This window comes from Terrapene carolina, unplaced genomic scaffold (genome assembly GCF_002925995.2).
Source record: "Terrapene carolina triunguis isolate 2854851 unplaced genomic scaffold, T_m_triunguis-2.0 Scaffold113, whole genome shotgun sequence".
Lineage (NCBI taxonomy): Eukaryota > Metazoa > Chordata > Testudines > Emydidae > Terrapene > Terrapene triunguis.
Window position 1 is genome coordinate 30,929,200 of NW_020664464.1, and position 26,726 is coordinate 30,955,925.

Here is a 26,726-nt window from a genome sequence, read left to right on the forward strand (position 1 = left end):
CTAGTTGAGGAGCCCAACCCACAATGGACAGAGGAGACATGCAGCATCTGAAACAAACTCCTATAAAGCACTGCAACAGCTTAGGCAGATGCAATTCAGTGTTGAACTGAGCTAAAATGAAATGTTTTGATTTGGTTCCACAAATCGAAGTATTTCATTCAAGACAACCTGAGCCAAAACAAAATATTTTTATTGTCACTTTTGCCAAAATTTTATTTTCCCTGCAGAAAATTTTGATTTTGTGGAAACTATTTTCCACAGAAAAAACACTGACAAAATCCCTGACTAGCTCTTAAAATTTGATTGTGTATTCTTTAGGACAGGAACCTGGTCTTAAAGCTATAAAACATCATGCAAACTTAATGCACTATAAAATAATTAAATAGCCACATACATAATAGAAAAAATTTAATTTAAAATTAGAGTATTTCATTTTTCAAAATTAGGGTGAGTGTAAATACTGCGCTGATTTTAAATATATGACCAACACAATCACATTAGTTTTGTGATATCAAAGTGTATATTTTGTATATTTTTAATATATGTATATTTTGTGTGCGCACACACACACATATATATTACATACACACACAGAAAGCACAGTAAAAATACTGTTGGGCTGGCAATTATAAAGTGTCCCTTTGCTAGCAATCGGATGCTTACAGGAAAACAAGCTACCAGATTCACAAGGTTAACCCTGAAACAGAAGTGGTTTATCTACATCTGGCTAAACTATTCTTGTGTCCATAAATCACTGGCAGCTAGCTGTGAGAGCAATTTTTCTGCAATCTAAAAAAATCCCTGAAACCGAAAATAAATTCTGTCTTGGCAGTAAACTGAGAGACTAATGATATTTTGGGCAAATACTAAATTCATGCTCCTGGAATATGGGAAAATATTACAAATGAAAATTTCTGGAAAGCTTTAACTTTGTTCATATTTTCAGAGGGAGAAAAGACTAGGCAAAGGAACAAAAAGTAATTAGTTTCTTGACAAAATACCAAATTTCCTTTAAAAAGTTACCTATAATGTCTGTCCTTAGTCCAGATATGAAAAATATAGTTCTACTTACATTTTACATTGCTGTTTGAACATTAAGTAATCGTCACAACACCCTATGAACTAAGTTTTATTTTATTTTTGTAGTTGATTAAGATTCTTGCAATATATAGTTATAAAGCACTTAATACCTGAAAGGATCCCTAATGCATACACCTAATATATTATTGCTTGAAGCAGCTTTTTTTGCCTTTAATTACTAAGAAAACATAAAACCAGTTCTAAAAGGATGGTGAAGCAGAAGGATACTTGTCCTCTCTGGGAAAGTGAGATTCCCATGCATCAAAGTGTACGTCTACACTTACCTCCACGTCCGACGGCAGGCAATCGGTGTTCTGGGATCGATCACAGAAGTGCTCGCCGTCGACGCCGGTACTCCAGCTCAGCGAGAGGAGTACGCGGCATCGACGGGGGAGCCTGCCTGCAGCGTCTGGACCAGTGGTAAGTTCGGACTAAGGTACTTCGAATTCAGCTACGTTATTAACGTAGCTGAATTTGCGTACCTTAGTCCGAAGTGGGGGGGTAGTGTGGACCAGGCCAAAAAGATTAATAGGAGTCAGATGTAAAGAGACAGGTTAAGATTCACTTGTTTAGCATATGAGATGCAACAGCAAAAAAAAATGAGGCCAAAAAATTCAAAGATAGGCACCTAAATAAGTGATTTTTTTCAGAGATGCTGAAGATAAATGCTATATAAATCAAAGGAAGCAGCAGTTTCTGAGCATCTCTTAAAACTGCCTGGACTTCATTTTTTTAGGTGCCTGAATATGGATTTAATTGTCTAACTCTAAGCTTCTACATTTGAAAATTTTGGCCTTATTCTTCATCATTTTTCCAGACATGAGCACCTGGCAACGGCTTTAGTATAAGTCAAGCCAAATCTACAAATCATCTAGTATGTAGACTATTGAGGCAAGTAGTGTTTTGTAAATTACATAATGAACGTTAAGTAGCCGCCCTGAAAATTTGTAACATCAGAAATAATCTGAAGTTAGCTATGGTCTTTAAAAGTGCTTTGGTGAAACAAGGTCATAGCAGTGATTAAATACTACTACAGACCATTAAGAATAATATTCTAAGGCAGATTTATTTGTACAGTGAGTTATTTCAGCAGATACCATCAGCATATACTGATGGACTTTCAAAAGAGATTTTTCCACTGCAAGTATAATCCATGAAATGTTTTCAGTTGAGATTTATTGTAAAGCTTTACAAGTGGCCTACTTCCCCCTAATATCTCCCATCTTGATAACACTATTTGAATGAATGTTTTGGGTAGTCCTAACATCAAAGAAGAAACACATGTGAGTATAAACTCTTTGGGGAAGGGACTACTGTATCTCCTTCTAAGAGATCCTAACTCAATGGGGCCCCAGTGCAACTATGTCTGACCCCTGGGCACTACTGTAATACTTCCATTGTCACTAGTAATAATGTACCAACACCTTCATGCATGAGTGTCTCCATCTGATGACCAGCTGGACACACCGTTGTGAAATCATGTTCTCCAAAGCAATATAAAAATGTCAATTAAAACCCCATATTTATTTTCTAATAATCAAGGAAAATCTGTTTTATTCTTTATTACAAATTGCACTATTCAAATGGGTGTATTTAATTCCCACATACTATACAGTAACTCCTCATTTAATGTCGTCCCGCTTAACGTTGTTTCAATGTTACGTCCCTGCCAAATTAGGAACATGCTCGTTTAAAGTTGTGCAATGCTCCCTTATAACGTCATTTGGCTGCCTGCTTGTAAGATTCTGTGGAAGAGCAGCGACTTTACAAGGGAGCTTTGCACACGTTCCGCTTCTCCGCCTCCTCCCCCTCCCTCCCAGCACTTCCCCCACCACCAAACAGCTGTTTGGCGGTGTTTAGGACTTTCTGGGAGGGAGAGGCAGGCACGGGGAAGCGCTGCATCTCCGCTCCTCCCTCCCAGAAAGTCTTAGGACTTTGGGGGGGGGGTGGGAGGGATGTGGCGTGCTCCAGAGAGGAGGTGGAGTGGGGGTGGGAAGTGGTGGGCCTGGAGTGGAGCGGGGACAGGAAGAGGCGGGCCTGGAGCATTCCCGGCAAAGTCCGAGTCTGTTCTTCTCCGGGGAAGCTGCCGCTGCTGCTGTAAAGGTGCTTCCTAGCGTCCTTGCCTGGGGCGGGCTGTGCCTGTGTGGGGTAAGCCCAGGGCACTTCCCAACCAAAGTACAGCACAGTACTGTACAGTATATAATGCCTTTTGTCTGCCCCAAAAACATTTCCTTGGAACCTAACCCCCCGCATTTACATTAAATCTTATGGGAAAATTGGATTAGTTTAACATTGTTTCACTTAAAGTTTCATTTTTCAGGAACATAACTACAATGTTAAGTAAGGAGTTACTGTACATCAACAAATACTTTTCCCTTTCACTGTGATTTATGTACCCTGCAGTTAAGTTTTTGTAATTAGTTAGCAAGTTGTCAATTACTAATAATTTAGTAAGTACTATGTTTAAAAAAAATATGCAAAGTTCAAACATCTTCTAGTATTTAGTGCCAGTTCAGATAAATTAGCTATTTTCTAGATATTAAATTGTTACCCGAATATGAAAACATCTGAAAACATCAATGTTTTTCCACTAAAACAGCATAGCAAATAATATATAAAAAAACATTGATATTGTACTGTCCTCTTAAAAGTATTAGAGAAAATACACACAGACTACACCACTTGAAACAAACAAGAGTTGAAGCAGGCAAAACAGCTCCTTAACATGCTGGTATTTCTTCCTGCCTCCAAGACAGGCTGTCTAATGGTACTATGTACTTCAAATCCTTTTGCATAGGTTTTCCAATTGTAATTGCCATTTTAAGGCCTTTTTTTTTTTCATAAAGTTTTAAGCCACGCAATGAGAACAAAGCCAATGGAGCTATTTCTGCCTGCCTACACTTTGGAACTCACCACATGTTCAACACTTTCTGGCAGCTATGCACAAAAAAATAAAGGAAAAAAGAATCAGAACACCATACACCATGCAAAAGTTCTACAATTCTCACGAGAGATGTATTCAGTATAGTGATTTAAAAAGACAGTAAAATTTCTTACCAAGCTGTTAGCTAGCATGTCAAAATCAAGTATGGATTTCACTACTGTAAAGCGAACAATTTGTGTTATTTTCACTTTAACTAATGGAGTCAACCTTAAGGATAACCGATATTCTAATATTTAATCATTTGAAGCCCCCATAATTAAAGCTCAAAAATATTGAAGTATTTTGCCACTTCCTAGTACAAGTGTGCAAGGTTCTTTTAATAAGTAACTAGGTAAATGAAATGCTGATTAGCTCAGTACTGGGGATCAAAACACTGGCTTTTAAACTTTAATAGATAAGAACAATACATACTTTGTTTCATCCATTACTTCTACTTCTGTAGGGGCTGTGATAGGAGCGTTCGAACGGCCTGCAGTTGGGTCATCTGTGTTCAATTCTCCATTTGTTGAGCTTACAACCTGCAATTACCAAAAGTATTTTAAGTCATGCAAGTGCACATGTAGGATTCTGAAAATGCATAACATACTGAAAAATCCAGATTAGCATTATTAATATATTACCATTTTAGATGCTATCATGACCATCATTCTTCTAATACTATTTACTAACTTTGCCCCATGCACTCACTCTCCTGCTGCTACAAGAAAAGCAATCTACAAGACTGACTCCTTAAAAATGGCAGACCGAGGCTTTGTCTACACTAGCACTTTTGTCAGCAAAACTTTTGTTGGTCGGGGTGTGGTAAAAACAAACCCTTGACCAACATAAGTTTCACCGACAAAAACACTATTGTGGATAGCACTATGTCAGCGGGAGAGTGGTAAAGTCTGTAGTGTAGACATAGCCTAAGTGCAGCACCACAGTATTTAGGACTGATAGCCCCAGATCTCAGCTTTCTTTGATACAATCACTAAGACAAAGCAAGAACATGACGATATTAAGGAAGAAACTGTTCTGGCCGTTTGGCAAGAGCAGCAGGTGAGAACATAGGGAGCCAAGGCTCTGTTGATTTCCCACTACCTAGCAGTATATTTAGGAGCTGTAGAGGAGGCAGCCAGGGCATCTGCCAATCTTCATATGACTTCAGAAGCTTCCTGGAATGTCACCTTCACTATTGGCCAGCTGATCTCCAGGACTCCAGGTCAGAGAAGGCAAGATTGCACTGGCAATACTGTGGCTGTCCCCTCCTGATTAGTGGTCACTGTTGTTACAAAGCTTGCAGGCCTCTCTAATGGTTCCTGGTTGACCCAAGAGCAGGCACTTTGCAGGAGTCAAGCCTGTTTTCTGCCTGATGTATGATATTGCCTGATACCAAGAGACTCAGTGCAGTCCTACCCTAGCTCTGCCGTCTACAGGGTCTCTCTGAGTTGCTTACCCCCCCCCCCCCCCCCTCCTTGTCCCAGATGGGTCATTCTGCAAAAAGCACTCACCAGGGGTGGAAAGACTGTTGGCTGCAAGGCCCAAAGTGTTTGCTCTAAGTTCCCCTGGAGCATTAACTGCCATCCATTAAATAGGTATGCTCTTACCTTCTACACCCATCTTCTCCCAAACTCCTTCCCAACTTCCCAGACCATCCTGGCTTTCAGGACCCCTGGCTTGGTTTTTAGCCAACTATCATCTACAACTATTATCACTTCCCTAGCGACCAACAGGGCAAATGAGGCCATTCCAGAGCCTTCTCCCTGATTTTATTTTGGACAGTTTGCCAGGCAGTTGGATGACTGAGGGTAGATGAAGACAGAGTGCACATCAGATCAGGGGACCCCACCCTGTAAGGCAAAGGGCAGGTCTACTAGCCGAGGGCAGAAAAGCTGTATCTGCATGATGATACAATTCCAGTTGGGATAATATGGTGGAGGAGCCTGTAGGACACAGAGGTGAAACTTAGCATGCAGTCAGTGCCCAGAACAGCAGGTAGGATGAAACTACATGGGACAGATAGGGATCACCAGCCAAGTCAATATTATGGTTCGGGAATAGGAAGATGGCCCAAGAGCTTATACTTCAGAAGATTCTTAACCTCTTGTGATTAAGGGTTATATAGGGAGACAAGCCAGGTGGAAAATCACCCCTATTGTGCCATTTACTGGATTACTCTCAAGTTGTATTACTGTAGCTACTGTGGAATTATCGGCAGAGCTGGTAGCACTACTTGCTAAGGTGGCCCCACACTTCCTACTATAAAACCCTGTTTTTAATTGCTTATAACTTTGCCAATCTTTAACCATCTGGGTTGAAATTTTCTATGCAAGGTGTCTGCTTAAGGCTGATTTTTTAAAAATGTTTCAGCTAAAATGGGTCAACCATTTCCAAGAATGAGATTAGGGGAAAAAATACATTGGTTTTGCCAATGTTAAAAAAAAAAAATGAAGACCTTTTCTTTGAGAAACTCTAGCACGCCCATGTTTTGGAACAGGGATCTGAAATTTCCCCAGGCGACGATCTTTGTGGATGAGATGTATATTTTGCATCCTCATAAAAATCCATTCAATTTTGGACAAGCTACAAGCCCCTGAAAAAATCTCAGATGCATGTGCTCAGCAGAGCCTTGCTACAATATAGCTAAATTATGAAAAGATTCCATCTGCTCTGAGCATGCTCTGGTCCAGGGCTGCAGGGGATGAGAAGGACTTTCCTTGCAATGGCTGCTCCCAGGTGCTGCAGGCTAGGGTGAGGCCAGGCCTGGCAAGTGAGAATAGGGAAACTCTCTCCTGTATACTCAATGTTCGCTCTGCTGCACCCAGGAAGCACTGCAAAGGAAGTCACCTGACTTGAATGCAGAAAGACCAAGAGCCTGATATGGGAAGAGGGTGGAACAGATTGGGACATGGAGCCTGGGGGCAAGATGGAGGGTATAGGCTGGGTCTGGAGTCTGGCTGGAAGGGAGAGAAACCGGGACTGGGTAAAATGGAGATAATAATACTTCCCTACCTCACAAGGGTGTTGTGAGGGTAAATACATTTCACAGACAATATTGAGGAGGGCCATATAATTACCTCCAGTAGACAGACTGCGAGACAGGAAGACAAATCAAATGAGTAGCTGGGATGGGGGGACTAAAATTGGTTGAGGACCACTACTAAGGAGACTAAGAGCCAGCTGTGGGTAAACAGGGTGGGTGACAAAGCTTGTAGGGGAAGACTGAGTGGATGATGAAATGGTGGGGGGACTTGTACTAGCTAGGCAAGGAGACATGGGGATAAGGAGCCTGGGGAACCATCACTAATATAAGAAGGGCATATGGGAGCAGCACATTTCTACATTTCAGGTAATCAGCGGAACTGAATAATGTATGGCCAGTTCTTCAAATACATAAATGGGCAGTACATTCTGGCTATGGGTGAGCAGGCACTCTCACATTCCAACTTTCACTCTGTGGCCTTTCCCTTTTCTCTTGCAGAAAACCTTAGACCCCAACTCTGTAGCTCTATCAGCTTTAGAAATAGGAAGGATTTAGCTAGGAATCATCGCTCCACGTGAGACAAAAGGTTCCTCATCACTTGGGAATCCTACAGGCCCATGCGCTAAGCTTGCTCCATTGCTGAATGATTATTATTCTAAGGAGATCTTTTCCTCTTGGCTTACCAGATGAGCAAGTGGGCTGCAGTGAATGAAGGGCCTCAACAGGTAGCCTGCATTGAAGGGTGTGTGTTGGCAGGCATCCTACTGATTAGCCATTTATGTCTGGAATGGGGCAAGTTAGAGTTTCCCTTCTGGTTCTCAAAAACAGAGCAAAAGGATATTCAGGTGAACCCAGAACTCATGTGTCAAAGTTTTGTTTTTCTTCATTGAGCATGAGATTCCCTCTTTACTCGGTACTGATTGCTTGTCATCCTCTAGACCAATGGTTTTTGATATTTTCTACACTCTGACTTCATGCTACAAGAAAAAAGAATTGCAGAACCTCCTTCCCATATGGCCATAAAGAATGAAAGGTAGGCGTGACAACCAAGGTTGACAACTCATTCTGAAGAACCCTTAATGCTGATGGAGCTCCTACTAACATATCTATCCCTTCTACTCTGGAACCAACATATCAGTTGTCACTGCCAAGTACTTGAAAGCAGTTGTCTGGGTGGCTGGCAAGTAGTACTCAGTTTGCTTCCAGTTGTACATCCAACTCTTCAGTAGACTATGCACTCACATCTTTAGCCTTCCTTCCTAGTATTTTCCTGGAGTGGGATTCAGCTGACTTGTGATTTGATCACCTGGGGAAGATGATAGGGTTATGTATGGGGATTAGCTCATGCCACTCTTTGACAACATGTAATAGAAACACATATGGCTTGCATGTCATCAACCAACTTTGGGGAAATTATGTGATTTCAGAAACTGATGTAGACTTGTTGGATAAGATAACAATGCAGTGTAAGAATTTTACCAAATGTTCCTAAGGCCAGCCAGATTTAGTCTGAACTCTACTGCATGAGCACCCACATCGCTCTTGCACCTTTCCCTACAGACTACAGATATGGAAAGACAGCAATCAAAGCAAGAACATGAACAAATCTGAAGAATTAATTACTTAACAATTTTACTCCTGGGGGAATTCTACGCCAAAAAAAATAAAAATTCTGCAACAAAAATTTTAAAAATCTGCACGCAATATTTTAACATTTTGCAAAATTCTGCATATTTTATTTGTCAAAGTAACACCATATAATTATTTTTGGTCATTTATTTCAAAATACCTGTCAGCAAGTATGTCTGTAACAATACAGACAACAAAAAAGATTCAGGAAATGTTTTTTGACAAATAGATTCCTTACTAGGCATATTAATACAGAACTCTGAGTAACAATTCATTTAAGCTACAATACAGAACCATATTTCCCGCACCCCTCAGAAGCAGTGCAAAGGGTTGGGGGATTCCGGGGTAATGGAGAAGCTGATGGAGAGGGAAGTAAATTGCTGGGAAGGAGCCTGGATGTGAACTTGGAGGGTTGTTGGCTATGGGTGGGAAAAGTATGGAACAGGTTTTTGGGGGGGGCGGGAAGTAATTATTAGGGAGCTTCCCCCATGAAGACCCTAGCTGACCCCTAGCCTCTCCCATTCAGTCAGGCACATCTGCCCCCGTCCCCATGTGGCCCTGCACGCCTTCCCCCTGTCCCTATGTGACTCTGTGTACTTGAAGTCCCTATGTGACTATGTCCCTATGTGACCCCCTCTGCCACCCCCATGTATCTCTGTGTCCCCACCCAGCCACTCCCCTGTCCCCATGTGTCTGTGCCACCACTCATCCACCCCGTCCCGATGTTTCCCTGTAATTCCTCTCCATGTGTCTCTGTGCCTCCCTCAGCCACCCTCTGTCCCTATGTAGCTCTGCACCTTCTCCCCCATCACCATGTGGCCTCCGCCCCCACCCCCCAGGGCCCTGTGACTCCACTCCCATTCAGCCCCTGCCCCAGTCTGTCCTCCTCCATTAGCCCTTATGAGCCCCTGTCTGACACCACCCCCCCAGCACCCCACGCTGTCTGTCTCCGCATAGCCTGTCTCCTGAGCTGGCCTGACAGGCGCTGTGAAGAAGGCAGGCTCTTTCTCTTCCCTAGATGGTTGGGAGCTGCTGCTGTGTTCTATCGGCACAGCACTCTCTGGTGGGCAAAAGGTGGAACTGCAGCAACAATTTGGCAGCTTTTTTCGGTGCAAAACATTAAAATTATGCGTGACTCAATTATGCACACACGCAGTAGTGCAGAATCCCCCCCGGAGTACTATTTCCACAGTACCTATTGCCATGGCATATGGGCTCCTGACAACAAACATCCCATGTAGATGACTAGAGGGTGAAGAAGAATATTACGACTTTTCCTCAGTAGGGCAATTCCTGTACTTTTTCATTCAGTTTTTCCTCATTCACTCATCAATATCTTATATGGAAATGTTGTAATTTGTTAGCTTTAACTGTATACTGTGTTGGCCAAGAATGCAGCTGTCTCAGAAGTGGGGTACAATTTTGAAAAAGGGAGATTTTGGTCTCACTTAGTCAAATGACTTTCTCCAAAGAAAGCTATCAGTCTAGAATCTGGGCTGCTGTTCCTCATCACCTTGTTATGGTTTGCTCCACTCCTACTTAGTTGCCTAACAGACCACTCTCCTACAAGCAGCCTCTGAGCCTCAGTCAAAGCTTCTTGAGCTTGGAACACTAACTCAAAAACCTGAGAACTCTGAAATTAGCCACTGTATAAAACTTCAGGTATATGATAGGAAGAGACAGTAGTAATACTTGAAGTTGTCTAACATTTTTCATTATAACTAGTTGCTTACAACTTTGTCAAATTTTTAACCATTTGGGACAAAAATTCCCATGCTTGGGAATATAAGGCTTTTTTTTTTTTTTTTTTTTAAGTTTAAGCAAAAGTGGTTCAGCCATTTACAAGAATGAGGTTATTTTCGCAATGTAAAAAAAACAAACAAAAAACTTACAACCATATAATTGAGACACTCTAGCACCTCCATACTTAGTAGCAGGAATTTGAAATTTGGCAAGGGAGCCACTTGTTGTCTTTGTGAAAATCCACCCACATTCAGTTTAACAAGCCTCTGAAAACTAAAGTTTGCACAGACTCAGTACAGGACTGTTAGAGTTTGGCAGAAAAATTCTCCTAAGATTCCATCTGCAATGTGGAGCAGAGGGAAACCTTCCCATAGTTGGGACTCTCCTTCCAGATGATGTTGGGGTATCCTCTCGCACTGAGGTTACCTCTCCGGGGGAGGGAACTCCAGTCATTAGGAAAAGGCAGGTGTTAGTAATGGGAGATTTGATCATTAGAAACATAGATAGCTGGGTTCGTGATGACCGGGAGAACCGTATGGTGACCGACCTGCCTCCCTGGTGCGAAGGTTGCGGATCTCTCGAGGCATCTAGATAGACTTATGTGTAGCGCTGTGGAGGAGCCGGTGGTCATGGTATATGTAGGTACCAATCACATAGGGAAGGGTAGGAGAGATGTCCTGGAGGCCAAATTTAGGCTGCTAGGAAAGAGACTGAAATCCAGGACCTTTATGGTGGCATTCTCAGAAATGCTTCCAGTTCCACGCGCAGGGCCAGGTAGGCAAGCAGAGCTTCAGAGTCTCAATGCATGGATGAGACGATGGTGTAGGGAGAAGGGGTTTAGATTTATTAGGAACTGGGGAAACTTTTGGGATGGGGGAGCCTATACAGGAAGGATGGGCTCCACCTAAACCAAAGTGGATCCAGACTGCTGGCACTTAACATTAAAAAGGCTGCAGAGCAGTTTTTAAACTAAAAGATGGGGGAAAGCAGATTGTTGCAGAGGAGCACGTGGATCAGACAGAGACTTCTCTTAGAAGAGAGACTATTGATAGAGATTCTCTAGGTTTTAGTCAGGAGGAGAGAATGGAAGAGGATAAAGTATGGGCCAGATCAGACGAGAAACATTCACATAAAAAAGAATCTGACATCAGAAAAGGGCAGACAAATAAACAGTGACAAGTTTTTAAAGTACTTGTACACAAATGCTAGAAGTCTAAATAATAAGATGAGTGAACTAGAGTGCCTTGTGCTAAAGGAGGATATTGATATAATTGGTATCACAGAAACCTGGTGGAGTGAGGACAATCAATGGGACACAATAATTCCGGGGTACAAAATATAGCGGAAGGACAGAACAGGTTGTGTGTGTGTGTGTGGGGGGGGAAGCAATGGCACTATTTGTGAAAGATAATGTAGAATCAAATGAAGTAAAAATCTTAAATGAATCCACATGTTCCACAGAATCTCTATGGGTAGTAATTCCATGCTCTAATAGGAATATAACAGTAGGGATCTATTATCGACCACCTGACCAGGACAGGTGAAATGCTAAGGGAGATTAGAGAGGCTATCAAAATAAAGAGCTCAATAATAGTGGGGGATTTCTATTATCCCCATATTAACTGGGTACACGTCACCTCAGGACGAAATGCAGAGACAAAATTTCTCGATACTTTAAATGACTGCTTCTTGGAGCAGCTGGAACAGAAACCCACAAGGGGAGAGGCAATTCTCGATTTAGTCCTGAGTGAAGTTCAGGATCTGGTCCAAGAGGTGAAAATAACAGGACCGCCTGGAAATAGTGAACATAATATAACAACATTTAACATTCCTGTGGTGGGAAGAACACCTCAGCAGCCCAACACTGTGGCATTTAATTTCAGAAAGGGGAACTATGCGAAAATGAGGAGGTTAGTTAAACAGAAATTAAAAGGTACAGTGACTAGAGTGAAATCCCTGCAAGCTGCATGGACACTTTTCAAAGACACCACAATAGAGGCCCAACTTAAATATATACCACAAATTAAAAAAACGAACACAGTAAAAGAACTAAAAAAGAGCCACTGTGGCTTGGCTTAACCACGTAAAAGAAGCAGTGAGAGATAAAAAGGCATCTTTTAAAAAGTGGAAGTCAAATCCTAGTGAGGTAAATAGAAAGGAGCATAAACACTGCCAAATTAAGTGTAAAAATGTAATAAGAAGAGTCAAAAAGGAGTTTGAAAAACAGCTAGCCAAAAACTCAAAAGATAATAATTATTTTGTAAAGTACATCAGAAGCAGGAAGCCTGCTAAACAACCAGTGGGGCCCCTGTACGATCGAGATACAAAAGGAGCACTTAAAGACGATAAAGTCATTGCGGAGAAACTACATGAATTCTTTGCTTCAGTCTTCACGGCTGAGGATGTTAGGGAGATTCCCAAACCTGAGCCGTCCTTTGTAGGTGACAAATCTGAGGAATTGTCACAGATTGAAGTGTCATTAGAGGAGGTTTTGGAATTAATTCATAAACTTAACAGTAACAAGTCACCGGGACCAGATGGCATTCACCCAAGAGTTCTGAAAGAACTCAAATGTGAAACTGCGGCACTATTAACTATGGTTTATAACCTGTCCTTTAAATCAGCTTCTGTACCCAATGATTGGAAGATAGCTAATGTAACGCCAATACTTAAAAAGGGCTTTAGAGGTGATCCCGGCAATTCCAGACTAGTAAGTCTAACGCAGGGGTTCTCAAACTGGGGGTCAGGATCCCTCAGGGGGTCACGAGGTTATTACATGGGGGGTCGCAAGCTGTCAGCCTCCACCCCAAACCCCGCTTTGCCTCCAGCATTTATAATGGTGTTAAATATATTAAAAAGTGTTTTTAATTTATTGGGGGGGTCACACTCAGAGGTTTGCTATATGAAAGGTGTCACCAGCACAAAAGTTTGAGAACCACTGGTCTAACATCAGTACTGGGCAAATTTGTTAAAACAATAATAAAGAATAAAATTGTCAGACACCTAGAAGAACATAAATTGTTGGGCAAAAGTCAACATGGTTTCTGCAAAGGGAAATCATGTCTTACTAATCTATTAGAGTTCTTTGAAGGAGTCAACAAACATGTGGACAAGGGGGTCCAGTGGACATAGTGTACTTAGATTTCCAGAAAGCCTTGACAAGGTCCCTCACCAAAGGCTCTTACGTAAATTAAGTTCTCATGGGATAAGAGGGAAGATCCTTTCATGGATTGAGAACTGGTTAAAAGACAGGAAACAAAGGGTAGGAATAAATGGTCAGTTTTCAGAATGGAGAGATAAATAGATCTGTACTGGGACCAGTGCTGTTCAACATGTTCACAAATGATCTGGAAAAAGGGGTAAACAGTGAAGTGGCAAAGTTTGCAGATGATACAAAATTACTCAAGATAGTTAAGTCCAAAGCAGACTGTGAAGAGTTACAGAGTACTGTATTAGACAACAAAATGGCAGATGAAATTCAATGTTGATAAATGCAAAATAATGCACATTGGAAAACATAATCCCAGCTATACGTACAAAATGATGGGGTCTAAATTAACTGTTACCACTCAGAAAAAGAGACCTTGGAGCCTTTGTGGCTAGTTCTCTCAAAACAACAGCAGTCAAAAAAAGCTAACAATGTTAGGAACCATTGGGAAAGGGATAGATAATAAGACAGAAAATATCCTAATGCCACTATATAAATTCAGGGTATGACCACACCTGGAATACTGCACACAGTTCTGGTCACCCCATCTCAGAAAAGATATTAGAAATGGAAAAGGTACAGAGAAGGGCAACAAAATAGGTATATGGAACAGCTTCCATATGAGGAGAGTTTAAAAGACGGGGACTATTCAGTTTGGGAAAAAAAGATGACTAAGGGGGGGATATTATATAGGTCTACAAAATCATGGTGTGGAGAAAGTGAAGTGTTATTTACCCCCTTCACATAACACAAGAACCAGGGGGCCACACAATGAAAGTAATAACAAACAAAAAAAAGTACTTCACACAAGCACAGTCAACCTGTGAAACTCATTGCCAGGAGATGATGTGAAGGCCAAAACTACAACTGGATTAAAAAAAAGAATTAAATAAATTCATGAAGGACAGGTTCATCAATTGCTATTAGTCAAAATGGTGAGGGATGCAACCCCATGTGCTGGGTGTCTGTAGGCCTCTAACTGCCAGATGCTGGGACAACAGGGGATGGATCACTTGATTATTGCCTATTCTGTTCATTCCCTTTAAAGCATCAGGCACTAGCCACTGTCGGGAGACAGGATACTGGATTAGATGGACCATTGGTATGACGCAGTATGGCCATTCTTATGTTCTTGCATGTAATGAAATTCCAGCAGTAAGAAGCAGGTCTTTTGGCTAACTGGACACAATAGTGAATGATGAACAAAAAAATCATGAACAGCTTAATAAGATCTTTACAAGTGCATAAAGTGTTAGTAATCCAAGAAGAAAAGGAAACAATCAATCAGCTATTCAGCTGACATTTTCGGGAACTGACACAAACTTTTATGAAGCAAGGACGCAGGAGGTTAACTAATGAACTGAAACAATGTACGGTAGGTTGCTTTCCAGTAATGAAGTTATAAAAACTAAGAAAACAGACTGTCACGGATTCAGCCTTTTTCACATATACTAGTGGAGGAATGACTGGATTATTTCAGAGAAGCGAAGGATTTTTCCTTCATAGATCAAATTACTAGCTGCCTTTAATGTGAAGTGAAGCTATAAAGTAAGACTAAACAACAAAAATATATTAATTTCCCTAGCTGACATGTCCAAAAGGTTTTTGTGTTCTTTAAAAAATACAAAACTATAATCATAATTAATGGGTCGACTTGCCCAAACCCTTTAGTAACATCTAACATTTTTGTTTTCAAACTCCCTGTTTCCTACATTGAAATTACATATAAAAAGGTGACTTTACAATAGTATTTGGAGTGTACACATATGCACTCATGTTATATATACACCTATATAAAAACTTTATTGAAGCACACCACTTAGGATCAATGAATGTTCAGTGTTACTTAACATTAATGTGATAGCAGTGGGATGTAACACACAGTAATCAATCAGGAATCTCAAAGGAACAGAGAAGTTTTTTACTGCGCTTGGCACTCTTATGTGAACTAAAATGAAGATTTTCTGCAGACAAAATATAGCAACCTACATTTAAACTGATGATTCAACACATAGCTGATTTCAAGTATCAACGCTGACTCAATTTACTTTCCTGCTAAAATTTAGCTGTCACCATTCACTCTGCAGAAAATTTCTATTTCAGATTATGTTAGGGATGCAGCAAAAAAGCTGTAGTTTATAGAATTCTTGCTGGCTGCATGCTCTTGTTAAAAAAAAATTGAAATAACAATTAAAAATTCTCTATCATTAGACATTCTGGAGGAGAAAAATTACGATTACCTACCTTTCGTAACTGTTGTTCTTCGAGATGTGTTGCTCATGTTCATTCCATTCTAGGTGTGTGCATGGCCACGTGCACAGTTGTCAGAGACTTTTGCCTTAACAGTATCCGTAGGGTTGGTTGTGGCGCCCTCTGGATGCTGAGCTCATGCGTTCGTATATCAGGCGCCACCGGCGCTATGCCCTCTCAGTTCCTTCTTGCCAGCAACTCCAACGGAGGGGTAGGAGAGCGGGTAATGGAAAGGACATGAGCAACACATCTCGAAGAACAACAGTTACGATTGCAAACTGTGTGATTCTACAGCTGGGTGCGTCCCTAACTGTACGTGTACATGCAGCAGGACAGGATGAGGGAACCCAGACTGGTGGAATGGGCAAGCTCAGTGGGACCCCAGCACCACAGGTGGCACACTGGATCGGGGGCCCAACCCATCACAAGCACGTTAAACGAAGTGTCTGATTGTTCCACCATCTCTTCCACCTCTAGGCTTAAGTTATGGCCATCCTTTGGAGCAGGGCTTGGTGCTCCTTAAAATTGTCTGGTGAGCTAGCGCAAGAGGGCCCCGCCAGAGCCTCATCTGGATCAGGAGAGGGCCTGGGGCATCATCCCCCGGGGGGAGGAGGGTCTCAAGGTGGGCACCTGCCCTTCCACCCACCACGGCGTCCGTTTGCACTTTGTGCACCGAGACGGGGGTGTCTGATGATTGTCTGAAGCGGCAACTGAAATTGGTGTGATGGGGGCATCGGCATAACCGCTGGCCCCTGGCCTGCTGCCAGGATGGCATCACGGAGATGGATGCAGCCTCAGGAGCCCAGTCACCATGCTGTTGTTTTGGCGAGGAGCTGAACTCCCCCTCCATGCTGGAGGAATCCTGCCTCCTGTGACCATGGCAGGACCATCAACGCCTGAGTCTGGCAGCTAACTGTCACCATGGGTGAACGGCGCCTTGAATAGGCGGATCGGTGCTGGGAGCAGGGGGAAAGGCACCGTGTTAGGGAACGTTCCTAGGATCTAGGTTACAGTGATTGATGTTGTAGAAAGGGTTAGCGGGAGGAAGACCAGTGCCAACCTACAGTGACCAGCGCCTCCCTGTGGGTGAGTCTCGACAAGAGGGCAGAGACTGGGAGAGCGGTGCCAGCTACCTGAGGCGACCTGGGCGCGGTGACAAAGAGCTCTGCCTCGGCTCCAGAGACTGGCGGCATTCACTCACCATCTGGGAAGCTTTCACAGCTGGCTTGCCCTCGTAGGGAGCCTTTGCTGGGTCCATCGCAGCACGTGGTGCTGGCTGCGCTGGAGAGTCTTTTACTCTCTGAGCACTGGGAAGACGCAGACTCCGCCGTAAGTTTGGGTCCCCTACTACTCCCTGGAGTTAGTGGTGGATAGGAGGTCCCCTAGGGGATGTATCCCCATGTGGCTCTGGGGTGGGCGGGAAGCCTGAATAGGGTCCTTTCCTGATGCTCCTTGGTCCTTCTTGCTCGGTGCTGCGTCCCACTTCTTCGAATTCTTTTTGGGCACTGCTGAAGGGTAACAGTGCTGAGTAGAGCCTGGTGCAGGGGGTGCAGTATGCACTGAGACCGAAGTGCTGGGATTCGCGTCCAGCTGAGATGGCTCCAAGGCTGGGTGGAGAGCAGCCTCCAAAAGGAGGGCTCTCAAATCGTTGTCACGCTCTTTCTGTGTCCTACGATGAAAGTTCTTACAGATGCAACACTTTTCTTTTACATGAGATTGCCCCTAGCACTTCAGACAGCTGCCATGGGGGTCACTAACAGGCATAGGCCTATTACAGTCAGCGCAGGGAGACTGGGGCATGCCCTACCTGGGGCAAAGTCCCCGCCAGGACCCTAAATTACTAACTAATTACTAATTAACTACAGTAAACAAAACTATTTACAGTTCTAATACACGAAGTGAAGAAAGGAAACCGCTGAACACTTGTGGGAGGTAAGAAGGAACATGAGCGCAGCACTCCAGAGGGTGCCACAGCAAAAGTCTCCGACAACTATGCAAATGGGTGCGCGCATATCTAGAATGGAATCGACATGAGCAAGCATTTGAAGAACAACCTAACGTTTTTCAGTATTTAACTGTTTTAAAAAATAAAGGTGAGCTTCCTTCAAATTTCAACATCTTTCGTTCGTTCTTTTTTTGAGGACTTAGAAGTAGTAAATTTAAAAGAGAGTGTTAAAGCAAAATTAGAATTTTCAGATGCTGAAACAGTAACAAAGTTATAGTTTACTGGACTATCAAGTACTGCAGGCAAAACAGAAATCATATTTGACACTAGGTTATTTCAGTATAATGGTATAAAGCATTTCCCACCATTTCAATAAAATGTCTATCAGATTACCACGAACTTAATTCAATCTCCAATAAAGTGGTAACAAGAGCAGTCGACCACTGAATATCAACAATCCTATGGCTAAAGCAAACGTAAATATATTTCAGCAGCAAGAAAGAAGTCAAAAGCATATATCTGAATTCACAGCTATGTACAGACAGACTTGTATTAGTTTATCCAACATTCACTTTAAGTCCTAATTCTTACAGAACTCTTCTGTAAATATATTTTGTACACAAAAAATACAGCACCACGATTAGCACCTTTGTTTGCCGTCTCAGAGGTACTAAGAATAAAAATGAGTCATGAAGAGTGAACTAGTTTAGAGGTGGTCCTCTAGTATGCACAAGGTGATTTGGCAGAGTACAAAGTGCATATAAGGTAAGTCTTTTCCCACCACTGCTCCTATAGCACCTTACAGAGCAATAAATCCAATTTAAAGAAATACCGTACAATTTCATTGAACCCTTTATAGCTTCTGTCATATCATATACAACCTGATGGCTTTGTCACACAAGACACTCAGGCAAGTTAGGACAAGTCAACTAAAGATGTGAAGTTAAAATGCATTAAACAACTGCATGGATACTCTTATTCCTGTGGGGGATTAAATTGAAGCAAAGCATAGCCGATTCTCTTCTGAATGAGAGCATCCATACAAGGGTTTAATGCATTTTAACTCCAAACCTTTGGTTCACTCCTCAATTTTTTTTCACTGTAGACAGGCCTTAAAAGTACTATAGCTAATAGTTCAAAGGAATCTAGGCTACGGTACTAGACTAGCCAATGCCCCGATTTATTGGCAAATTTTGATTAAAAAAATTCAGTTATAACTGAAAGATATACATGACAACACTTATTCACAATATCAAACTCTACCGTAAGAAAAATAATTAGCATCTTACATTATTTCACAGTATCTGCTACTAACAAACATCACTAATCCTTTCCCACTATGTTACAAAAACAATCCATAATTCAATAGGTGTGCAGATATCTCCTATACCAGAGGTTCTCAACCTTTTTCTTTTTGAGGCCCGCCACAATGTGCGATAAAAACTCCACAGCCCAGCTGCGCCGCAATAACTGGTTTTCTGCATATAAAAGCCAGGGCCAGCGTTAGGGGGTAGCTAGTAGGGAGATTGCCTGAGACCCCATGCCACAGGGCCCCATGTAACTACATTGTTCAGGCTTCACCTTCAGCCCCGGGTGGCGGGGCTCGGGGATCTGGGCTTCAGCCCCATGTGGTGGGGCTTCGGCTTTCTGCCCTAGGCCCCAGCAAGTCTAATGATGGCCTGCTTGGAGGCGCCGCTGAAAACTGCTTGAGGCTCCCTACGGGGCCCCGGACCTCTGGCTGAGAACTACTGTCGTATACAACATCTAAGTTTAAAAGCAATGGGACGATTTAATACTTTAGTTTAAAAGTGAAACTATGCTTTTTGCAGGAATTTAACTTTGCTGCCAGGTGACCTAAAAGGTCTGTACTCTCGCAATTTCTGCTTTCCACTATTAAAGAATTAAATAAAAATTTGCTATTGTTCTGTACCTATAGGGCACACTGTCACCATTTTCTAAAAAATATTTTCTTCTTTTAAAGGTAAATACTGAATTTGCCCTGTAGCTTTAAATGGACCAAAATGTTAAGATCAATTAAAAACTGCTCTGGTGGTGGGTGATGTTTTTGGGTTACAAAAAGCAAAATATTGAAATTCTTCTCAGTAAATGCTGGGATTGTTGAAGTAATTATTTTGAATGAAGTACTGAATGCGCCATAAACTAAACAAACTGAATGCGCCAGAATTAGATAAATTGATGGAAGATAGGTCCGTAATGACTATTAGCTAGGATGGGCAGGGATGGTGTCCCTAGCCTCTGTTTGCCAGAAGCTGGAATGGGCAACAGGGGATGGATCACTTGATATCTGTTCTGTTCATTCCCTCTGGGGCACCTGGCATTGGCCACTGTCGGAAGACAGGATACTGGGCTAGATGGACCTTTGGTCTGACCCAGTATGGCTGTTTTTATGTTCATAAACTATTTGAAGTGTTCCACTGATATGTTAACCATAGATAGAAATATTTCTTAATGTAGCCAGAAGATACTTAAGAAATCTCATAATTTTATCCAGTTTAATCTCAAATCCAATGCTAATTTCACATTCTAATATGGTTCAAGGAGACAAATCAACTACTTTCCTTTTTAAATTTATTTTATTTATATGAAAGAGTTGCTGTGATCAGAACATTGGTCTGACATTCAAACTGCTTGTTATCAGGAAGCTATGTAGTTTAACAAAAAAAGAAAATGATTATTTTTATAAAAAAGTTTAGCGCAACTAAATCTTTGATGAGTTGCAATATTCACTTTATTTTATTCAATTAACTTTATTCTACACAAACAAAAGCTTTTCAAGCATCAGTTTAGAATTTTGCAATTTAATTCAAGACTCAGATTTTTTAAAAGGTGCAAAAAACTTATTGTATAGAATTAACAGGGTGAAGTATGCAATTTTATCTCTGCTCCTTGCCTTGGAGGAGAAAAAAACAAAAGATATTTTAGAAAAATCTAAAATATAAAAAATAGATGGAGCAGTCAGGCTCAAAAAGTGTATTGAATAAAAGGAAAATACACAACATGTTCCATACAACTTGTTGTTATAATGCTAAATTATTATGATTTTGATTGACATGACAAAGAATTACCATATATACTTGGTCATAAGCCGGTTCGTTTATAAGTTGACCCTCCCAAGATGGATAAGTAAAAATGGAAAATTTTTATAAACCATTCATAAGCCAACCCTATAATCAGGGGTCAGCAAACTTTGGCTCCCGGGCCATCAGGATAAGCTGCTGGTGGGCCGAGATGGTTTGTTTACCTCGAGCGTCCACAGGCACGGAGGTAAACCTAAGTAAACAAAGTGTCCTGGCGTGCCAGCTGCTAACCCTGACGGACCGGGACAGGAAGTGGGGGGAAGGGGGTGTTGGGGGGGGGGAGAAGCTGGGGGACAGGGAAGTAACCCCTGTGACAACCCCCCACATGACCCCACCCCTAGCCTGGGACCACCACACTCTTTCCATCCCATCCCTTCTCACTTTATCTGGGAGGGCCAGGGGAGGATGTCTAACCTGGCTGTAGCTGCTCCGGCAGGCTGGGCAGCGCGACCGCAGCCTGCTCCAGCGGGCCAGATTGGGTGGCGCAGCCGCAGCATGTTCCAGATAGGGCGGCACGGCCGCAGCATGCTCCAGTGGGACGGACGGCGCGGCCACAGCGTGCTCTGGGGGGCTGGACCGAGCAGCACGGCTGCAGCCTGCCAGCCCCGGAGCTGCAGCTGCTTCGGAGGCTGGGGGGAGAGCAGCGTGGCCAGAAGCGGAGAGACTCTGGCCCCACCTCTTCCCTTCTGGCTCTGCTGCCTTTCCTTGCTCCCTCTGTTGGGAGGAGGGGCTGTGTCCCACCTCTCCCTCTCTATACCCGTTCATAAGCCGACCCCCTTCTCTGGTGCTTCCCTTTTTTACTAAAAAAATTCGGCTTATGAACGAGTATATACGGTACTAACAATAGAGTGTATGCACATAAATGGGGCAGCTTTCAAGCCATCTGATGTGACAAGTATCTTCTTGATTCTTGTGCCCTAAATTTCCCAAGAATTACTGCAACCACATACATCACATACACAAGGAAAGCAAAACCTGGTTGAAAGTTACAAACATCTGATAAAGGAAATTAAGCATTCAGGAAGAAAGAGTTTGGACTATAACGGGGTCTGGGTGGGGAATTAACATGAGAGAATGAGTCAGCATTCGACTTAGACAGAAACTCTAAATTGGCCAACCTTAGTAAATTAATCCCCTCAAGCTACTGTTTATAAATGAGAAATGGACTAGACTGGGAATCATACCTCATTTGAGCATTTTGGTGGCTGGCAAAGAAACATATAGCTGTTACTGCTGCCCACAATTGAGCAAACAAATTAGTGAATTCAAAAATTCCTGAGTACACCGCTTTGTTCAAGCTTTGATGTGATAACCCACTTCTGTTAAACAGAAATTATTATTATGTTTTTCACTTGCAAATGGAAGTGCAATAAAATTAGTTTTCTGGAGACTCTTTAGTCACTATGTATAACTACATTCCTCTAACATCTTAAAGGGATGCATGCCATAAATCCCATTACTGTCTGAATATTTTAAACTACTGTTCTTAAAAACAAAATCTAAAACAGTGAAAAATGATCAGAAAAAAATCCCTATTTTTAGTTTTCTACTTTGTGAATTTCACAGTGCTGTGTATATGTAAATTCACTGTGACTGGTCAGATAACCAGTATTCCCTTTTTTGCATTGGCCTCTATGAGGAGGGGAGAAAATACATTTGTTTGGTAGGGACAAGTATAATATCTAAAGCTGCTGTTATACTTACGTGTAGAAACTGACTCTCTTTAAAACAGATATTTAGCTGAAATCAAGTACTTAACTAAATATTACTAATATTCATTAGTTTCTCATTTTTTACCCTGGTTAAAACGTGTAAAGTGCTGCACTGTGCCAAGTTCTCAAAATTGGCTAATATTAAATAAACTTGAGTAGTTAAAATCTATTTAAACTATATATAAAATTAAAATGAACTAAAGTCTTAACATTAGCTGATTTAGCTGATATAAATTTTAGAAAGCTATACTGCTAAACTACAACAGGCATTTGTAGAAATTCAACATACAAAAAGTCAAACTTTCTGCACTTTTCTTTTCCAATTTGGCAATTGTAGAACAAAAGGAACAAGGGAATGTAATTATGGAAATAACTATGAAGCAAACTTTTCAGCTGAAAACAAGAATCATGTCAGGAGTTACAAAGGAATAGGTTGCAGAATGTGGAAATAATCAGTCATGCAAAGAAGCAGAAAATACCTGTACCGAGCCACCATGTCTGTCAGCTGCAAGGTGAGCTCTCAAGTGATGGGGGTTGGCCTGCTGGGAGTCCCAAGCTGCCCTGTGGTCTGCCGACTGTCAATTACATAATGTATTAAGCATGCAAGGAAGAGGAGGAAAAAAACCCAAAACATATTAAACATCTCATGCTTGTATTACAATGTGAAATAAAAATCCCACAGGAATACAACATACAAACAGAATGTAACCAGCTATGTACATATGCACATGAATGTAGATAGATACATGTTTAAACTTTGCTATTTACTATAGCTAAAAGTTGCAGAGTGGCTAAAAATGAACAAAAATGTATACACTCAAACATGAACTACCAGACAGATTAAGAATCTGGAAATAGCAGAAAGCAAAACAATAAACAAAAATAAAAAAAAATGAAAACAAACTGTTTTTATTATTTTAAGTAATTTCAAAATGGTTATAAAGTCACTTGGGGTATGCAAAATTTCTCTCGAACACAGCAATATAATTAAAAATACCATGGACACTCCAGAAGAAAACAAGAACTCATGATTACATATGCTTAAAATACAATCTGCTGCAATTGCACATCATGCATGTTATATTAACTGAAAACATACATTCAACAAATGCAACACAAAATACAGTGCACAATTACTATATTGTATATTCCTACCCTTGCATCAACAAAGGCCTGAAATTTTCTGAGAAACAAACTAAAGTATAAAATCACAATACTGATCAAAGTTATCAGCATACTGTAATTCTCCACTAGTTTAGCAACAAGCTCCTTCAGAGTATATCCTTTAAAATAACTGATTTTTGTTCAGAAACCATAAGCCTTTTAGGGCAAAGCTTTTGAAACTAGCCACCTAAATTATGTATGCAAATCTCATTTGTATGTATGAAGTGGGTAACTACATGCATATACATCTTTTTTTTTTTTAAACTAGAATAAACTACATGTGCATATATATATGCATGCATGCATACATACATACACACACACCTCTACCCCGATATAATGCTGTCCTCGGGGGCCAAAAAATCTTACCACGTTATAGGTGAAACCATGTTATATTGAACTTGCTTTGATCCGCCGGAGTGCGCAGCCCCACTGCACTGCTTTACCGCGTTATATCCGAATTCGCGTTATATCGGGGTAGAGGCGTGTGTGTGTGTATTATATTATATATATATAGTGGGTGAAGTATATCAAAGTAAAATATGGTTTATATATTTTGTACAGATACTATTTCAACCTTTACATAAAACCATTATTGATCTGTAAGAAAGTACTTAAAATACATTTTTCTCATGACAACATTCTGGTAATATCACCTCAGAATTGTACATGCTATGGCCATCAGGTAACAAGTGAATTCAAATCTTAAGCAGTCCATCCGTTCTTATAGCCTATGATTGTGCATTAAGTATTTTCTCTAAGAAAAACCTAACACTACTTTAAACAGAAAATCTAGAATTCTCACAAATTTTACTGCCTTTTGAATGTACTAAGGTGGCAAAAAATGCAATCTTAGGAAAATTAACCCTCTAACACTAGTGGGTGAGTCACTGTACATGGTGCAAAGTAAGAGACTGTAAGATTAAACAGAAAAACTAAGGAAGAAAATACAGCAATGCTCCTTAGGATGCAGTTGATCAAAAAAGAAAAAAGGATCCCATTTATTTATAATTACAACTTAAAAACACGATAGCCCTTTATGACCTTTATTTAAGACTTACAAACCAAAAACATTCATGCATTAATAAATGTTACCTTCAGCAAACATAGAAAAATGGACAGCAGAAACTGGTGTCAATTTGAAATTGTGTAACACAAGCAATAGCAAAGCTGTTTTGGCATCAAGAACAAAACTTTATAAAAATGATGACATAAAATAATGCTGATAAAATCTTAGGTGAGCAGCATACCTGATTTTTGGATTGTTGCATCTTATCTCTGTGCTGATGTGCTTCTCTGTTTGATGACAGTGCGGGGTCTGAATGAATTGAGCCCACTGGAGTAGGCTACAAACATAATATATTATGTAGCAAGTTGTTAAAAAAATATTTAAGTTTTCCACATACCAATAATTACTGAATTGTAATCCAAAACATGTTTCTGAACCTGCCATGGAAATGTACAGAGATATGGCCATACAAAACCAACAGCAAGTCATGAAGCAGACCCTCACTAATTCTCAAACTTGGTAATTCTCTCACAAAAACCAGTAACATGCTCTCCCTTCTCGAAAATTTAGGAGCAACTTGCTGTAATGATGTCCAATGATAAAGACTTCACTACACTATGCTGTAATGCATTCACTAGTCTGCTTAGGACATGACAAGTTACTGTAAACTGGTCCAAATAAAAGCAGCAAGTACATTTTGTGATGAGTTCCTTGAATTTTTGTTTGCTTACATTTTAATTTGAAAAGTTTGCCACTATTCCAGCTAGAAGTGTTGGTCCCACTACAGTTGAAGTTGCATGAAGTATCCATTCTAACCTATTTTGCATCAGTAAAAACAATGAGGAGTCCTCGTGGCACCTTAGAGACTAACAAATTTATTTGGGCATAAGCTTTCATGGGATATAACCCACTTCATCAGAAGCATGGAATGGAAATACAGTAAGCAGGTATAAATATACGGCACATGAAAAGATGGGAGTTGCCTTACCAAGAAGGGGGTCAATGCTAACAAGGCCAATTCAATTAGGGTGGATGTGGCCCATTCCCAACAGTTGATAAGAAGGGGTGACTATCAATAGAGGTAAAATTACTTTTTGTAATAGACTGTCATTGTACATATACATTGGCCAAACTGGACAGTCTCTACGGAAAAGAATAAATGGACACAAATCGGACATCAAGAATTGTAACATTCAAAAATGAGTAGGTGAGCACTTCAGTCTCCCTGGACACTCAATAACAGACTTAAAAGTCGCCACTCTTCAACAAAAAAAACTTCAAAAAAAGACTTCAAGAACTTGCAGACTTGCAGAACGAGAATTTATTTGCAAACTTGACACAATCAAATTACGCCTGAATAAAGACTGGGAGTGTTTGGGTCACTACAAAAAATAATTTTCCCTCTGTTGATATTCACCTCTTCTTGTCAACTGCTGGGAATGGGCCACATCCCCTTTGATTGAATTGGACTCGTTAGCACTGACCCCCCGCACTAAAGGCAACTCCCATCTTTTCATGTGCTGTATATTTATACTTGCCTACTGTATTTTCCACTCCATGCACCTGATGAAGTGGGTTATGGCCAATGAAAGCTTAGGCTCAAATAAATGTGTTAGTCTGTAAGGTGCCACAAGGACTCCTCGTTGTTTTAACCTATTCCAGTTACCGATAACTTCCTGTAAGATTTCAGGCTGAAATCTTCTATGACTAACCTCTGCCATCTTTGAAAGTATGAAGAAAAAAAAAGATTAAGCCACTTTTGAATGTGAACACAGTGGAAATCAAAGATATTACCATTTTACAAATTTTCTTCCAACTTTTTTTTTTTTTTAAACAGACAACCAAAATGGCTGAGGCTTGAAAGATACAATTTTGTCTGGGAAGAATGCTTACTGAAAAGCAGTGTATTTCATTGTTCCAGAGGAAATTTGAGTTCACCATCTTATTCGCTTTTGAAAAATTATTTACCAACTATTCACAAT

General features: G+C 41.0%; 1 protein-coding gene across 4 annotated transcripts in view; it reads right to left on the reverse strand.

The window, feature by feature from the left end:
* The window catches only part of CSNK1G3 (casein kinase 1 gamma 3), a 138,913-nt gene that overhangs the window by 13,611 nt on the left and 98,576 nt on the right, over positions 1–26,726 (reverse strand). For 2 of the 4 annotated variants that reach the window (XM_024193382.1, XM_029911703.1), the window contains exons 10-13: positions 24,986–25,081; positions 23,051–23,146; positions 4,436–4,542; positions 3,994–4,017 (exon numbers count right to left, since the gene is read on the reverse strand). In XM_024193382.1, coding sequence (XP_024049150.1) covers positions 3,994–4,017; positions 4,436–4,542; positions 23,051–23,146; positions 24,986–25,081 — 323 coding nt within the window. The remainder of the gene's footprint in view (positions 1–3,993; positions 4,018–4,435; positions 4,543–23,050; positions 23,147–24,985; positions 25,082–26,726) is intronic. The other 2 variants (XM_029911704.1, XM_029911705.1) reach the window with 2 other exon arrangements.